This window comes from Crocodylus siamensis, chromosome 3 (assembly GCF_052110815.1).
Source record: "Crocodylus siamensis isolate JL-2025a chromosome 3, ASM5211081v1, whole genome shotgun sequence".
NCBI classification, from domain to species: domain Eukaryota; kingdom Metazoa; phylum Chordata; order Crocodylia; family Crocodylidae; genus Crocodylus; species Crocodylus siamensis.
This window is the reverse complement of record NC_143397.1, coordinates 48,367,501-48,385,953: the sequence shown is the minus strand read 5'-3', so window position 1 is coordinate 48,385,953 and position 18,453 is coordinate 48,367,501. Positions and strand designations below refer to the sequence as shown.

Sequence of the window (18,453 nt, the reverse complement as noted above, 5' to 3'; positions counted from 1 at the left end):
AGAGGCACACCTAGGCCAAGGGTCAGTGAGGGAACTAGTTAGGGAACTTCTGGAGGGACTGGATGTATTCAAATCAGCTGGTCCGGACGATCTCCACCTTCAAGTACTGAGGGAATTAGCTGATGTCATTGCAGGACCCCTGGCACGACTTTATGAGCACTCGTGGTGCTCTGGTGTGGTGCCAGAGGACTGGAAGAGGGCCAATGTGGTTCCTATCTTCAAAAAGGAGAGGAAGGAGGACCCGGGAAACTATAGGCCAGTTAGTCTTACCTCAATCCTAGGCAAGCTTTGTGAGAGCTTTATTCTGGCACATGTCCACGAGGGGCAGCAGGGGAGATTATGCTTAGGGGCAACCAACACAGGTTCATTAGTGGCAGGTCCTGTCAGACCAACCTGGTGGCCTTCTATGACCAGGTCACCAAATCCTTAGATGCAGGGGTAGCAGTGTACATAGTCTTCTTGGACTTTAGGAAGGCCTTCAACACTGTCTCTCACCCTGTTCTCATCAAGAAACTGGGGGACTGTGGTGTCGACACCCACACAGTCAAATGGGTCGCCAACTGACTGGAGGGCCGCACCCAGAGAGTGGTAGTGGACGGGTCATTTTTGACCTGGAGGGATGTGGGCAGTAGGGTTCCACAGGGCTTGGTCTCAGGCATGCACTGTTCAACATCTTCATCAGTGACTTCGACAAGGGGATAAATAGCACTGTTCAAATTTGCTGATGACACTAAGATGTGGGGGGATGTAGGCACGCTAGAAGGGAGGAATAGGCTGCAGTCGGACCTAGACAGGTTACAGGGGTGGGCAGATGAGCATAGGATGGGATTAAACACTGACAAGTGCAAGGTGCTGCACCTGGGGAGGAACAATCAGCACCATACCTGCAGGCTGGGGAAGTCCCTTCTCATCAGTGCAGAGCCAGAAAAGGATCTTGGAGTCATCATTGATGCCAAGATGAACATGGGCCCGGCAGTGTGGGGATGCAGTCAGGAAGGCCAACCGCACCTTGTCGTGCATCTACAGATACATCTCAAGCAGGTCCAAGGAGGTGATCCTCCCCCTCTACGCGGCACTGGTTAGGCCGCAGCTGGAGTACTGCGTCCAGTTCTGGGTGCTGCACTTCAAGAGGGATGTGGACAACATGGAGAGGGTCCAGCGGAGGCCACTCACATGATCATGGGGCAGCAGGGCAGGCCCTACGAGGACAGGCTGCAGGACCTGAACCTGTTCAGCCTCCACAAGAGAAGTCTGAGGGGGGATCCAGTGGCCTGTTACAAACTAGTTCGAGTGGACCAGCAGGCATTGGGGAAGTCCCTGTTTCCCCGAGAACTGCCAGGAGTGACTAGGAATAACGGTCACAAGCTGGCAGAGGGTAGATTTAGGCTAGATATCAGGAGGTGCTACTACACGGTCAGGGTGGCTAGGATCTCGAACTGACTTCCAAGAGAAGTGGTGCTGGCTCCTACTCTGGGTGTCTTTAAAAGGAGGCTAGATGTACACCTTGCTGGGGTCATTTGACCCCAGTACTCTTTCCTGCCATGGCAGGGGTCAGACTCGATGATCTGCTCAGGTCCCTTCTGAGCCTAGAATCTATGAAACTATGATAGGATGGTGTGCTTTGGTTCTGTTAAACACAAATCTTCAAGTCAGAAGATTATTAAAATCCTTTTTCAGTCCTTGTTCAAACCAATTTTTTGTCTTTAGACTATAAAGAGGGGTGAGATGAAACATTTTTGTATTTTTTAGTTTTCGGTCTTGTTCTGCATTGGATTTATTATAGTTCTGGTACATTGCACCTTTATCAAATTTACTAAGTACAAGAAAGATGGGGAAGCTTGAACCCATACTATATGTAAGCCATTAACAGTACTGTCACACTATCACAGTTTTATTTAAAATTTCTACACTTTTAAATTATTTTTTCTCCTTTTTGTCATGTCTTTAGTCCAATGCTTTAGTTCATGTTTCAGAAGTGTAACAGCTTTCAGATTTGGTGTTTTAATATTTGCATCATCTGTTTAAGTATATGATATTATTACACCAGTGAGAATTAAGTCCCTTGTTGTAAATAGCAGTTCACTCTTTCTCATTAAGAGAAATAACCCAAGCTTTTCCTGATTGTGTGGCAGTTTAATTTTTGTGCCATTTCTGCATTATTTTTCCCATCCTATCAATGATTTAACTGGAGAAGGACAATTAAAATTCCCTCTTGGGCAATTGAATATCAATTTTTCTTTCCCACAAATTAAGGTACAAAGCAGCTGTGTAATAGTTGCTTTACAGAGCTAAGTTTCACAGTCACTAAAATGCTTAACCAAGTGTTCTTGTTGCCTATTTAGAGAGTTTTTTTTGTTTAAAATCTTTAAATGTACTGTTCTTGACTGTGCATGAAAGCTTATTTAACATAATGCAGAACTGAATCATTTCTCTCTCTCTTGTCTTCTAGCTTTTTCTTTTTGTGGTTTGGAACTTTGAGCTCTATGTGATACCGCTGGCTTTGTTGTCACTATTGGCATGGAACTACTTCTTGATCATATCAGGGAAAGATAACAGGCAACATGATACAGTAAGTTTTTTCCTCTTCAAACACATGCTTGTGCTTATTTTTTTAATGCTAAGACAAGACTTTAAAACAGTTTGGTGCAGAAACTGAATTTCTTTATTAAAATACATCTTTTCAGAACCATTTCAGTTTATGATGCTTGACGGACAGTTCTTTCCTATTCACATCAGAGCTTTTCTCCAACTGTTCAATAGCCATTTCTATTTTTTGTTGAAACTATGACTTTAAAAATACATTAGAGCATGCACTGTACTCTAAATCCTGCATGTGCGCAATGATTTTACTGATCAGGAAAGAGCAAAAAAAGAAAAGAAAAGAAAACTGTTCTTTATGTTGAACCTTATTGCTTGACACAACTTTTTTTGGCTACTGAAGATATAAGAACGTTGACTCTTCCAAAATTTTAAACAGATTTTGAAAAGTCCCGTTTTTTTAGAGATTAAGCTGTATGTGCCACTCAGTAGTACATGCAACTCATTGAGGTTACCTGCTGCCTATCCCAGTAATTCAGACCATCCAAATATTTGGCATATAACGCAATAAATTAATGTCAAAACAATAGTTTGTGTAACAAACACTAAGAGCTAGATTTTCAAATGTATGCCACCAAAGCATTTATAATATGCTGTTCTTATTGGCTGTATAGGTGTGCAAGTCTTCCAACATACACACAATACAGGGTTTCTACAGTAAATTTATTTTGACCTGGGTGTCCTAAAACAATATAATCCTGCAACTACCTTATCTGGTGACAATTAAGTTTGCTTTAAATAAAGAAGATGTGCTGTCTAGAACAACCCATGGGCCAGATCTGGCCTGTGGAGCTGTTTTCTGAACTGCAGTGTTTCTAGAGGGGTCAGGAATTTGGGGGTGGAGTCTGCTGAATTCCCAGGCATGAGCCTGTTGGTGACATGAATCTCCACTGCTACGCACTCTGCTGCCCTGCACCACACCAAAGCCTACTGCCACATCCATATCCAGTCTGCAACTTACCCCCACAAGGAGGGGTAAATTTGACACCCCTGGACTAGGGTAATGTATAATTTGCATTGTTTTGGTCGCAAAGACAAAAGGAGCAAAATTGAGCCCAAGGGTGCAAAGTTTATTGAAAAAGCCCAAGAAATGGAAATAAAAGCAAAAAATATTCTTTCTTTAATGCTCATCTCATTTTAATACATCCAGCTGCTTAAAACTGGAGTTTAAACCATTTCATCATGAAGATCCCACATGTAACTAAAATCTGTCATAAAAAAAGAAAGCTTAAACTAATGACTTGCTGCATTATTCAGTCTTTTCCTACCAGAAACAACACCCACAATGAAGATAGTCCCAGAGCCATGTAACAGCCCAAATAAAGTGATGATTTGATACCTCAGCTGGTAAAGATGCTAGATGCTGCTCTCCTGAGTTTAATCTTCAGATCAAAATGAGTATCAGTCATGTCAACTGTAATAGTGTTCTTCCTTAATATTATTCATGTTGCTAACTACTTGAGTTGATGGGATTTAGATGTGACCTCTTCCTTAGTGAATTAACTTTTGAAGACCTAACATATCATTCTTTGGTTCTAAGGAAGCTGCAGAATTGTTAGATGCCTTTCAATTTGTCTTATATCTTTACAGATGGTGTTCTTAGCTGAGCAAACTAACATAGTATCATGTCAAAATTTGACTAAGATTCTTGATGAAATTTTGCCTTCTATATTACTGTTCAAAGTGTTGCTTGCGGCTTAGATCAATTCTGTGAAATCTAGAGACCCGAGTTCCATTTCCATCTGTGCCAGAAGCTTATCATGCACTCTTAGTGAAGTCACTTCTTAGTACTTGTCTTGAACTAGAAATAGCACCCATCTTTTGTGAATTGTTTTGTTCTTTAGTGTTAGATACACAATGGGCATGTCTACACATGTGCTTTAATGTGCAGTAGCTTATTTTACTGCTCATTAGAGTGTCATTTCAAAAAACCATGCTGATATGCTAATGTACAATAAAATTAGGCTATTGCACACTTAAGTATCACTAAAAAACCATGCACTTTCACTATTGTGCATTAGGGCAGCCTAATGCACATAAATTTAGTACCTGAGGGTTCCTGTGTATGAGTGTGCAGGCTTGTCCAATGCACTGTAATTACAGCATGTCAGAGCAGACTTGATTAATTGAGTCTGCTGGAGCGTGATAATTACTGCACTCCAGCAGCCTCCTGTGTCTTGTGCATCAGTGTCCTTGCACTTCAGAATAGCAGTGGGGGCACTTGAACTAAAACTTGTTCAACAAACTTTAGTTCAAGTGCTCCTGCCACCATTTTGAAGTGTAGAGACGCTGATACATGAGACACTGTAGCACTTTAATTAGAGCGGCACTCAGAGCTGCTCTAATCATAGCAGCACATGCTGCCCACCCCTGGAGCACATGTAAAAGGGCCCTCACATTACAGGTACTAAATTTAATGAGCAGTAGCAAAATTGCATTAATGAACATGCAGATGCACCCTATAATAGCAAAACATGAATATATTATTAAATAGAATACCATGACTCACAGATATATGGACTTGTATTAGTTTAAAAATGGACTTTTCCATTAATATTAGGCAAGATTAAAGATGATAGACGAAATGGGAACCTTGAAAAGTAGTTTTTGAAGACTTCCTTTCCATTATAATGCCGCTAATAAATCTCATTGACTAATCCAGGGGTGCTAAAACTTTGAGCCCACAAGCCAGATCCAACCCACAGTGTTGTCATTCAGACTTTCCACAGATCCACAAATTTGGCAGCTAGGGAGCAGTGGCACTGCTCCTCTGCTGCTAAATTTTCAGACCTATGGGGAGTCCAGCCTGCTGGATAGCATGGCCCTGCATGTTAGATGGGGAAGTGTGGCACCTGATCCCGGTGTGTGGGGGCCAGTCAAGGTTACATGGGGACCCAGAGCCCAAAGCTGATATGTGGAGCTGGGTGGGAATGGTGCAGGACCACAGGTCCTAGCAATGGTGCATGTGGCTTGTTTCTAGCATGTGAGGGCTGCACAGAGGCAGCATGGTGCATGAGTCTGGTGCGTGGGGCCTGCTGTGGCCCATGTACTGACTGCACACCATTCATCTGACCTGCAGGACCAAAAGGTTGATTGCCACTGACTATCAATTGAAGCATAATAGACTGTACTCTACTGTCAATCAATGAAATCATTAACAGAGCTGCTGTCTGGATATGACTGATGAACTATCCCTTATTCATCCTTGTTTGAATATCTTTACAGGTGCCAAAAAGCTTAGAAGTCTTTTTGGAATTTATTTTGTTGTGGCACAGTTCTTCCTCCTTTTGTCATCTAGTCTTAAGAATATTGTGTCAACATTAGTTGCTCTAAGGCCACATCCAGATTAGTGTGACCCTGCAGTATGTGACGCCACAGGCACATCTCATCTGTGGTACCACCTAGTGCACGTTCAGCTGTTCTGTGTGCTGCAAGGTAATAGCGGGGGGCAGGTTAAATAGCAACCTGCTAGTTAACATATACAAACCACAAATTCATTATAACTTAAGCTATAAATACTAAGCTATATAGGATGCTTATTTTTTATAATAGATATTCACCTACTTTCATGTCACGCATGGCATCATTTCTCTGGGTTGCCTAATGGTATCACTTACATTCAGTAGACAAAAACAAACCTATCCAGCAGTGCTTCCCCAGCTCTACCCTTTGCTCACCCTAGCACCTTGGTTGATTACTTTGTTATCATATGAGAGTTGTAAAAAATTGCAGCGTTCCTAAGCCCTAAAACTGAACAAGGAATTTTTCTCTAGATACTTAAGTGGAGCTAGATGTTCTTGATGCTTTTGGTGAAATCCATGTGGTTATATTTCATCCACACCAACTACCACTTCATTACCAACTACCCTCAGCTTCATCTGTTTTACAAAGTTTTGTTTTTAAATAAATTTCATCTACTAAGCCTATGGAAATACCTGTGTTGGAATCCTTGGTCAGTTAATGACACTTCTTTCTAATTACCTCTTACCTAAGATGAGAAAAGAGGCATGATTTTAGTGCATTACTTTGTTCTTGTCAAGTATCAGATCAGTAACTAATTTTCTTTATGGATCCTTGGCATCTCTTCAAAATCAGGAGCCTAGAGAGAGGTAGCCATGTAAGCACTGAGGTTGCAAAGCAGAAGAACAGGGAAAATTAAGTAAAGTTGGTATCAGGAGGGTAGCTTTCTGGAAGACTGGAACAGGAGCCACTGGGGAGGGGGGCAGAGGGACGCAGTCTGCAAGGCACTATCCCTTTGGGAACTTGGGTTTTTAGTACTGTTATCACCATGCAGATATCAATGGTCAAGAGACCACTTCTTCATAGATTTCTTGACCAGAACTCCCACCCCTTCATCATCGTTAGCTACTACCCCACCATCATTGTTGGTATTTGTGACCTACTGGAAGCTGTTGCTACCCCTGGGTTTCTTACAGGCACTTCTACAGGCATACCTCTTCCTGTTTGTCTCACTGGCTTTCTTCACTGACTGCCCCACTCACATCCATGCCAGCTTTGACCAGGTTTGCTCCCCAAAGTAGCACCTAAGCAACTTCATTGAGCCCTTAACACATAAAAATCAAAGTCAGAGTATCAGGAGGCGGAGAACTGGGAGTTAAAAGAATTGTCCTCTTGCAGAGAAAGGGATCTCAGTAGTAGCTTCACTTCCTGAACTACATTGTAGGAGAGTCAAGTTCACAGGGACATCCAGAAGAGTGGGCCTAGACTGTTACAAAGCCTCCAATGAATAATGGATTATCCTGATTAGCAGAACTTTTTGCAGAGTCAGCTAAGTACAGACAGTCAAAAATCCCAAGGCTGAATTAATTCAATCTTTGCAGGTTAATCTAAACTGTATAGATTGAACCAATAAGCAAGTGAACGGGCATTTGCTTTTGATTCTAGAAATGCAGCCACAAGCCTGCAGTGGCTCAGGCCAGAAGCTGAGTGGGGGTGCTAGAGCAGACAGCTTAGGCCAAGTCTAGCCCACCAACTCTGCGAGGTGGAGGTTATGGGTGAGGTGCAAAGCATCCTGGGATGCTGGGGGACTGTGAGTTAACTTGAAGCTGGAGGGGATCTGGGACAGAAGTTCAATAAGCCAATTTAAACTAAATCAGTGAAGTCTGATATTGCATGCATTCAGGTTTATCTTAAACCGGTGTTGGCCGTTTTGAAAGTGGTTTATATGCACTGAACTTCTGTTCTGTTACAGATTTGAACCAGTTTGTGATCACTTATGCTAGCTTCTGTGTAACTTTTCCCCGTAGCCTCAGTTGAACCCCTGACAGTGCTGATCTTTGGGTAGCTACCTGTCACCTACGGGCCTTCTTGTCCCCTCTGGGGAGCTCTGTTTTCCTGGTTGGTAACTATTCCCCTTTCGGACTGGTTTGTCTCCATGGGTGATCTTCTCTCGTGTCACCAAACCCTGCTCTCACCTGCCACGACTTGGTGTTTCCTTAGTGGGGTGGGGCTAGTGCACGGGTCCCTCGGTGGCCTGGGCTTGGCCCACCGGTTGCACACAGGGCTCTGCCACCCCTTACACCCCGGCCTCCTGCCACCTCTGGGCTCCGCTTCTCTGATCTGGCTTCGCTGCTTCCGCTGGCTTCTCCCACGGCTTACTCAATCCCACAGACTGTAGGATGCTGCTATGCTGCTACCTTTCGGTTGACCTCCTTACCGTGACCTACACCGGAGCCTAATCTGCACCCTCTATAGACCCCTCGCCACAAGCCCTCCACCCAGTGCGGCTCTTCGCCTGTGTCATCACTAACTATATCGCTATCCCTCCACCAGATCCTAAGTAGCCTGGGATGGGAGGGGAAGGGATTCCCCCCTCAGTAGCCCTCCAGTTGTCCCACTCCTGATCCTTGACCCAATGTCTCTGGGTCTTGGCGGCGATCCCGCCCCGATCTCCCTTCAGCCCGGGGATTCTTGGTCTTCCGCCCTTCTTCAGTAAGTCCCGCACCCACCGTTGCAGAACTTACTTCGGAATCCCCAAACTCTTCTTGGATTGTCCTGATCCTTCGTTGCTCACCCGATCTGTTGCTCCTTCCACGATCGGACATCGTCCCTGTCGTCGGGCTCTTGATCAGGGTCGCCTCCTTCTCCAGGGCTCCAGCTCGGCGGGGGGGTGGGCTCTGTCCCCGGGGTCCTCTGTCAGCGCTTTCCCGTCCTGCCGCATGACCCCTGAGCCATCTGCCGCCTCCAAAGCGGCGGCCGCCATTTTTAAATCTCCCGGCCAGCGTCTGACGTCATCATCAGCTGCCGGCCGCAGCTGTACATAGACGTGGCTGACAAGCCATGTGGGTTCTCCCTTTGCCGCGGCGTTCCTCTCCGCCCGTCCTTCTGGTAAGTTTTCCCAGCTTCTTCAGGTCCCGGGACACTACCTTTATGACCCATGTTTAAATTTCACCCTTTCACTAAATCAACCTAAAACATACCTGCTACATATTTAAAGGGACACAATAAACATCCTCCTGTCTTTCTAAACAATCTTTTGCTTTAAAAAAATATTTTAACATTAAAAATACAACTGCTTTAGGGCTTGTTGTTAAATATTCTGTAAGAAATTATATGAAATATATTATAGATACAAACTGATTGTCATCACCATTTTTTCAGATCTGATTTTTTTTTTTTTTTTTTTAGCATTGATATGATTTGTCCAATGGATGCACAAGTATTAGCAAATCCTAAAAGTATAGGCTTCCATTCATTAGATTTGGGGATTCTAACAGAATCTTTATTACACAAAGACCAGGTAAACAGGAGTAGCTAACAGACTTTTCAAAAGGTGTAGCTGTGTACCTTGTGCTTGGTAGGTGTGTGCTTCGGCCTGTTTGCTAGTAGATTGTTAGTCTTTGTGTAGAACTCCTTGATTGGACCCAGGGTGTTGAAGTCTATATATTATTCCTTGTCAGCATGAGATGGGGACTAAGCAGCATGACATACCAATCAGTTTCCGTATGACCTCTTGCATGGGCAAACCAGTGTAGGTAACAGGAGAATTACCTGAATACTCAGGGGAGGGAGTGTGGTTCTTTCCACTTACATAAAGCTGTACAACAGGGAACACATTCTGTAAAATTCTTTGGATGTGCTATGTTTTCCTTTTGCTGGAGGACAGAAATGATTTCTGATATATGAAATGCATGCTGATAGACTTATTGGAGGAGATTTGTGGTCTGAAGGTACACATTTCAACGCTTCCAAGAACTTCTTGGACAACTATATTTGGAAACTTGTTCATGTGGAAAACACATCAGTAGTATGACAATTGGACAGCCAAGAAACTAAAGAAACAAGCTAGTGACTTTTGACCAAGAGGGGAAAAGAAAGCAGGAGTCATTTCAAATACTGAATCACTATTATACACTTACTGATTAAACTACTAAGGAACCTGTCTCTGGAGGAACAGAGCAGAATAGAAAGCTATGGGGTATTTGCCTGATGTGATTGTCCCTGAGTTATTAAATGAACAGCTACCAACAGAAGTTCTTCAGGTGTTCTAAGAAGGCAAGCAATTGTAATAGGTGACTTGCTGTTAAGAAGAACGCACAGACAAATCAACCAAGGACAATAGGAGTGGGTATTGTCTCCCTGAAGCAAAAATATGAGTTCTAGTTGCAAAATAAGTCAAGGTTATTAAGTTGCCTGGCAAGTGTATAGTGGAAGTGATATGTGCTGGAGGAAATGACATATCATTAGGTGGAATGACACAGATTCTAAAATGTTACCAGCATCTTGGAAGAGAGTTAAAGAAGAGAAAAATCCAAGTAGTTTTCTCTAAGATCTGTTCATTTTCAAGAGCAGTAAAAAGTACCAGAGTTGAACCACTGGCTGCAAAACTGTTCTAAAGCTGAAATCATTTTTTTGGGGAAGGATATTGGGCCATGTGCATTTCACATATGGAAGGACTAATTGTCTCTGTTGGAGGCTTGTTGGAGCAGCCAGGAGAACATTATGCTATCAATGAAAGGGCTAAAGAGGCAAATGTGGTATGAACTCAAGCTCAGCACGCTACAAACAAATTCAACTGATGTGCCAAGGAATACAAAAGGGATTTTTTTTCAGTTGCACATACAGCAGTGATAGGAGTCTGGGTACTGGGCAAGATTCTCAGTGCTGAGGGTAAAAAATTGATATAATTGGCATTACTGAAACCTGGAGGAATATTTGCATGATTGGAATATTAAAGTCTCAGGTTATAGCCTGTTCAGGAAAGCTAGAGCGAATGAAAGTATTTGGTGTATGCTGCCAGTCTATATTAAATGCACCATTCTTGTTTTAGACTTAGCAGGTGTGTCTACATGTTCATTAAGGCACTTTTGCTACTGCACATTAAATTTAGTTCCTCTGGGTACTTTTACACATGCTTCGAGGTGAGGGGCAGTGTGCTTTAATTAGGGTGGCTCCAAGTGCCGCTCTTATTAAAGCACCACAGTGTCACGTGTATCAGTGTTCCCAAACATGGCAGTGGGATTACTTGAACTAAAGCTCATTCTACAAGCTTTATTTCAAGTACCCTGTCACCTTTTTTAAGTGCATGGATGCTGATACATGACACACAGGAGGCCACTGGAGTGTGATAATTGCCACAGTCCAGCAGACTCAATTGAGCCTGCACCAATACCTTGGAATTGTGTGTGAGAGCAGCCTCCACACTCATGTATAGGTGCCCTCTAATGTGAGGTACTAATTAAATGTGCAGTTGGCTACCCTAATGTGGAGTAGAGAAAGCACATGCTTTTTTAGTGATGCTTAATGGGCAGTAGCTTAATTTTACTGCACATTAGTGTATTAGCATGGTTTTTGATGTGATGTTTTAATGTACAGTAAAATAGGCTCCTGGGCATTAAAATGCATGTTTAGACATGCCTATTGATATCTTCAGTCTGCAAGATCTTGAACATATATGTTTTAATGTTTTAAGTAATATAGCAGAGGAGAGGATACTGGTGGAAGTCTGGTATAGAAAGGTGGGCATCTCCCTACAATGTAAAGAAGGAAAAACTGATGTCATGGGATTTGTCAGTATGGAGACAGGCTGCATTCAATAATAAATCATCACTGGAGTTTTCAAAAGCATAGGTGATGATTTTTAATATGAAGAAATTTTGCACCCAACAAAAGATCAGTGTTTTTTGGACCTCATTAGGATGGAAAGTGTGAATTAATTACTGATTGGAGGTTGTTGGCTGCCTTGGGACAAATTGTTATGAATTCAATATGGGTAAACAGAGGACAGTCCCAGCCATCTAGACTATGTATATACTTGATGCTTCAGAAAAGGCTTACTTCCTGAATTGAGTAAAATTAAGAACAACATTATTGGAGACAAAAATTTAACCAAAATATGCGACTGAAAATTGGGAGCTTTTTATGAAGAGTATGCTAGATGGCCAGTCAGCCACAGTTCCCCAGCCAAGGAGATGTGTCTGATTCCCCAGTCAAGAGGAACACTTCTGGCTAAAAGCCCAGACTAATTCAATGGCAAAGTAAAGAGAACAGTTAAAGTGTGTGTGTGAATTATTAAGTAGATGTGTACTTTGGATATTTGGGATTGTCCTCCATTTGCCCATTTTGAATTCATAATTACTTGTCCCAAAGCAGCCAACACCTTCCAGTCAGTGATGAGTTCATCTTTTCCATCCTAATGAGGTCCAAAAGAGGTTGATCTTCTGTTGGGTGGAATATATTTCATATTAAAATTACACTCATACACACACCACAGAAAAAAAGAAAAATGAACCACACCTGATATAAATTAAGAGGTGCAAAATGTAGAATAATGATACGAAATACTAAGGACCTCAGGAGAGATAAAGACAATAAGAAAAAGTTCTTAAGTAATGTTAGGAACAAAAGCAATCTAAGCAATGATAAAGGCCCATTTCTAGATGGAGATGATACAACCATTATTGATCCAGAAAAGGTAGAATTGTGAATTACATATTTTTGTTCTGTATTTGGAAAGATTACTTTCCATTTTCCACGTGACTACTTTCCAGTCTATTAGTGAATGTTAGTAAGCAAGGAGGATGTTACACATCTGTTCTGGATAAAACACTTTTAAATCAACAGTCCCAAGTAATATGAACTCAGGAATCTTAAAGAAGTGTCTGAAGACACATCTGGCCTGCTGATGTTCATTTTTAATAAATCTTGGAATAGTGGGGAAATTACAAAAGTCTAGAAGAGTGCTGATGTTGTGCTGGTAGTGAAAAAGGGCAGGCAGGGTGACCTCAGGAATTATAGGATGGTAGTCTAACATAAGCCATAGGCAAAATAATGGCAAAACTGACATGGGATTCAAACGATAAAGAATGAAAGGCCAGAATAGAACTAATGCCAGTTAACACAGTTTTATGGAAAACAGTTCTGTCAAACAGACATGATTTTAGCCTTTTAATGAGACGAAAAGATAGGTTGATTTAAAAAAAAAACTTCATAAATATTAAACATGTTAAATGTTTAGTACTACATTGAATTTTAATTTTTAAAAAATAGTTGCATACATTTCATATGGTTTAAGAATTGGTTAACTTGGACATCTCAGAAAATAGTAATTGATGTGGGATAATTATGGAAGTGTTTCTGGAATGGGGATTCTCTTGAACATAGCTGTCACAGGGGAACTCTGGTGCCCTGTGACTATGATGAGAGAACAGGTGTTGGTTGCCGCGGCAACTGCATTGGGTCAGCTGACCAGAAGGGGGCTGGGCCTGGCCTTTATAAACAGCCCAGGCTCAAACCTGGCCGGCAGTTCCCTTCTGGCAGCCTGAGGAGCCAGAGCCCTGCAGCCAAGGCGAGCAGAGCAGCCCAAGCACCCGAGTGGCTGCACCATGGTATGGGGCGAGAGAACCCTGACTGGAAGGTTTGGCAGGAAAGCCGGTGGGCCTAGATTGCATGTTATAGCCAGGAGACTTATTGCTGTGTTACAATAACTGTTTAGTTATGGTTATACCAGAGGACCGGGTGAGGCTATAAGGGGTGGTAGGAGGCCACATAGGAGCGCCCCAACGGGGTAGAGGTTCCTGGTGCCAGTGAGGGCACGATAGTCAGGTGCCGGAGACGGCACACATATACGGAATAGGGGGCCAGGTAAGGCTATGGCCGCCTGAGCCCTATTGGGAGAAGCCCGAGCAGGGCATAAGACCCTAGGCGGTGGGTCAGGGGGCCAGGCACAGCTACGGCCACCTGAGCCCCAACCATGAGAAGTGTGGGTGACGAGACCCGAGGGCGAGTAATAAGGGGGCCAGGTAAGGCTACGGCCGCCTGAGCCCTATTGGGTGAGAAGCTCCAGGAGGGGGCGCATTCAGAGAGAAGCCCCAGGAAGGGGTGAGCATATTGAGCGGGCCTAAGAGGGGCAGACATATTGAGCAGGCCCGAGAGGGCTAACAAGTAGGGGCGCCGGTTGCATGACAAGCCTAGGGGTGCCAGTCAGGGTGCCAGTTGCATGACAAGCCCAGGGTGCCAGTCAGGGCACACAAAGCAGAGGGGCGCTGGTTGCGTGACAAGCCCAGGGGCACCAGTCAGGGCGCCGGTGGCGTGACAAGCCCAGGGCGCCAGTCGGGATGCAGAAAGCAGAGGGGCGCCGGTTGCATGACAAGCCCAGGGCACCAGTTAGGGCGCCGGTTGCGTGACAAGCCCAGGAGCGCCAGTTAAGGCATAGGAAGGAAACTGACCAGACAACGTCCGGTACATCGGTGAGGCTTGGGGCATACTATAGGGGAGGTTGGAGGCACGCATAGCCCATAAGGCTGGGGTGCACCCGTCACTCCATATAGAACAGGGAACAGGATTAACATAGCACCGTGTCCAAGGGGACAAAGGGCAGCCTCCTTTATAAAATTTAGACAACATCAAAGACGTGGCCGGCGAGAAAGAGGGTGCTGAATCACCTACTTGGCACGGTAGGGGGCATTAGGGAGATCATGGCCGCTCCTAGGTCCCTGCGCCGTGACAATAGCCTGATGGCATTCAACTTCTTACTGATTTGGGAAGTAACTATAAATCATTTCATAGAAAATTTATCGATAATGCAAAAGATGGCAGAATGGTAATTGACAAAGAGGGCAGCATAATTGCATAAAACAATATAGATCATTTGGTAAATGGTCTATATTACCTGGCCAATAGGGAAGAACTGGTTGATGATGTAAAGGTGATGGGAAATTTGGGAGGAAGGGAGCATGTTGCGATGGAATTCACAATTCTGAGACTGAAGGGAAAGCATGAAATCAGCAGAAGGTAAGATACTGGATTTTAAATAAGTCAGCTTCAACCAAGTCAAGAAGATAGTAGACAGGGTACCATGGGAGGAGAGACAAAAGGATAAAAAGGTTTAGGAGGGCTGAAAGCTTCTAAAAAGCATAGTATTGGAAACGCAAGAAGTTATATCAGTATGTTGGAAGCACATGAAAAAAACTAATGTGACTGCTCTAGGATCTTCGAGGCCTCAAAAGCAAAATTCAGGTATACAAACAACGGAAAACTATAAACAATGGAAAACTACAGAACACCAGGGAAGCATAACAGGAAATAGCAAGAACTTGTACAGGCAAAATCAGAGGCAAAGGTAAACAATGAGCTTCACCTGGGGCAAAAACAGTTAAGAACAAGAAGGGGTTCTTTAAATATGTTAGAGAAAGGTGAAGAAAGCAGTGGGTTAGAAAAGGTGAAGAAAGCAGTGGGTCCACTGTTAAATAGCCAGGTAAAGCTCTTAACAGAAGATGAAAAGAAGGTGGAGCTGTTTAACAGCTGTTTTGCCTTGAGCTGTGTACACATATTCAAATAGTCTGAGAGAATTCTCCCAGTTTTGTTCTATTGGTAGAAGAGATTAGCCAGAACCATGTATACAGACATGCAAACACTGAGGCCCTGAAAAGTGGAGGGCTTGTTGTGCTGACACTAAGCAACATGGGGGGGCAGGGGAAAAGGGTGTCTTGCACATTAGCCTGGCAACTAAGGGAAGCAGTGCATAGGGCAGCCCTGATTGGCTGACCCAGACCTGCTCATGGTCAGCCTGCATTTCCCTGCAGCACAATGTGGGGATTTTGAAGGGGGTATTTTCTGCTCCCTGTTAGAGCAGCAGAATCCAGCAAGGAACACGGTGTTTCCCTGGGGGGAAATGGGGGAGAGGGGATGCTGGAGGACTACATTTTCTTCTGGAAGAAGCTATAGCTTGTACAGACATTTGCTCAGACCTTGTACAGACGTTTAGTTTCTTCTGAGTTGCTGCTCTCTGAGGAGAAGCCACGAGTGTACAGATGTTCAGCCTTCTCTCTTCAGGAGAAAAATAACCTGGGAACAGCTAGGGTTAAGTCACTCTCAGGAGAGTTTATTCTGGGACAACAGATGTTTGTAAATGCTATGAGTTTTTTCAGAAGAGAACATAGTCCTCCGGTATCCCCCCTCCTCCCAAAGAGATAGCGTGTTGCTCATTGGACTGTGCCGCTCAACAGGCTGACTATAGGCAATCTGGGTCAGCCAGGCAGGGCTGTCCTTCATACTGCTGCCATCTGTTGCCAAGCAGACTAGGGAAGCCTGCAGAGCATGCTGAGATGTGTGTACCCTTGCCAGCACAGTGTGAGAACAGCAGGGTCTCCACTATTCAGGGCCTCAGAATTTTCTTGTCTTTACACATGGCAGTCAGAATTTTTGATCAGTTTGACTGAATTCAGGTCAACAGTGCTACGTATCTCAGGGTTTTGAAGGACCTGGCAAAGAGAATCTCGGAGCCCTTGGCAATAATATTTACAAAATCTTGGGAGACAGTCAAGGTACCAGAGAACTTTTCCTTAAGAAAAGGTGAAAAGGAGGACCAGGGGAACTACAGACTAGTCAGCTTGATATCAATATTTAGGAAGTTATTGGAGCATATTATAAGGAAATCTATTTGTTAGCATTAGGAAGAAGAAAGGCAGATCACAGGCAGTCGGCATGGATTTTTCAAGAAAAAATCTTGCCAAATCAATTTGATCTCTTTCTTCTACAAAGTACCTAGCTGGGTAGATAAAGGGAATGCAGTAGATATAGGGTATCTGAACTTTATTAATCTTTTGACAGAGTCCCCTGATGACACATTTTGAGTATTTTACCATGGAAAATCAGAGCTCCCCCTGTTCCCTTTTCTCACCAGGACATAGGTCATGACCCCTCACTCCCAAGCCACGACCCCTCAGCCCTGCTGATGCCCCTCAGTTCCCACCCACAGCTCCCTGTCCCTCCAACCCTGCTGCAGGAGTGGGCCCCTGGCTGCCAGGGCTACAGGGGCAAGGACCTGGGTCTGCAGCCCCCTCCCCTGAAGCAGCACCTGAGCCCTGGTTACCACCTGTGAGTGGTGACAGCTCCTTGCAGTGGAGCAGAGCTGGCTCTCCCTCCCCTGCAGGTAGCATGGATGGAGTGGAGCCCGTCATGGGGGAGGGCGGTTGCGGGCTGCCTACTGCAGGCTTGGCTTCCCTGCCCTGCTGGCCTTCCCCTGGGGTCTCCATAGTTCAGTGGGTGGGACATGGCATGGCAGGGCAGAACAGGGCCTGCACGGGGTGGCAGGAGCCACAGCTGGAGGTGAGGAGAGCAGAACAGCCAGCTCTCGGCTGCCTTACACCTGTTATGCCCACCCAAAGTGTTGAGCAGTCCCTGCGAGCAGAGGGAGCATTAGAAGGCAGCAGGAGCTCATGTGCTGGGCAGAAGCCACTGGGCTGAAGTTCCCCCTACACCCCACCCTCCCACCCAGAGGGGCACAGCAGGGGCAAGAGTAAGAGGGGGAGTAGCCACTGTAGTCAAGTGGTAGCTGGTTTACACAGGACACGGGGCATGGCAGCAGCTGGGGCAGCTCAAGGCCTGCTGATGCCTGCAAAATGTCTCAGGCAACCGCCACCTGGCCAGCCCCTGCCCATGCTGCTGGGCTTGGCTCACAACTCCATGACAGCCCAGCCTGGCCTGGGTGTGGGGAGGCAGGGGCAATCTAGCCTCAAAGCCTACATGGCCCCATCTGGAGCTGGAGCCCTCTGGGAAAGCCCTAGCCCCTGCAGCCCAGCCTGGGCTGGCCCCTCCATTTCTGCTCAGCAGCACCCACAGCCCCAGCCCCAGCTGGTGGCAAGGGAATTGGATGGTGGGGCCATGCCAGCCAGCTCTGGCCATGCTCCCTCCCCTGCTACTAGAGTGGGGGAATGGCTGACAGGGGCTGCTACACCCCAGCCAGGCAGACCTTGGCTGCAGTGTCCTGGTGGGAGAGGGGAGGGACGGGGGAATAGGCCCCCTCCCAGCTCCCTTTGCCTTATGGGGCCATGCTGGGCCTATGTCTGGCCACTCCCCACCCCTGCACCAGCTGGAGAGCAGAGGACAGGGTCAATCCTGTTGTCTGGAACAGACAGCACAGCCTAGCCCAGGGCTGAAAAGCATGCTGGGATGCTGGGGGACTGTGATTTAACTGAAACCAGGAAGGAGTCTGGGACAGAAGTTGCATAAACTGGTTTGACCCAAATCAGTTAAGTCTGATACAACATTCAACCTGGTTTGTATTATATTTCAGCCATTTTGAAATTGGTTTATGTGCACTGAGCTTCTGTTCTGTTACAGGTTTAAACCAGTTTCTGATCACTCAAATTGGTTTAAGTGTAACTTCTTTCCCTAGCCATGGAGATCACAAGAGAACCACTGCACCCCAGAGCAGGAGGATATTGGTGATGATGCTCAGCACCCTAGAATGAAGCAGAGCTCCATAGCCTGTTTGGTTACAAAAGAAGATAGAAGGGGGTGGAAAAAGTTTATGGAGGGCAAAGGATGACAGAAAGGGGGTGTAACATTGGCATGTGTTTTCTGTGTCCAGAGCCGAATGGAGAATTTTTGATT

General features: G+C 45.0%; 1 protein-coding gene across 1 annotated transcript in view; it reads left to right on the top strand.

The window, feature by feature from the left end:
• MCTP1 (multiple C2 and transmembrane domain containing 1) overlaps window positions 1-18,453 on the top strand; it is a 500,289-nt gene that overhangs the window by 404,785 nt on the left and 77,051 nt on the right. Inside the window, exon 17 of the mRNA XM_090038277.1 lies at window positions 2,450-2,569. Within this exon, the coding sequence (XP_089894403.1) occupies window positions 2,450-2,569 (120 nt within the window). The remainder of the gene's footprint in view (window positions 1-2,449; window positions 2,570-18,453) is intronic.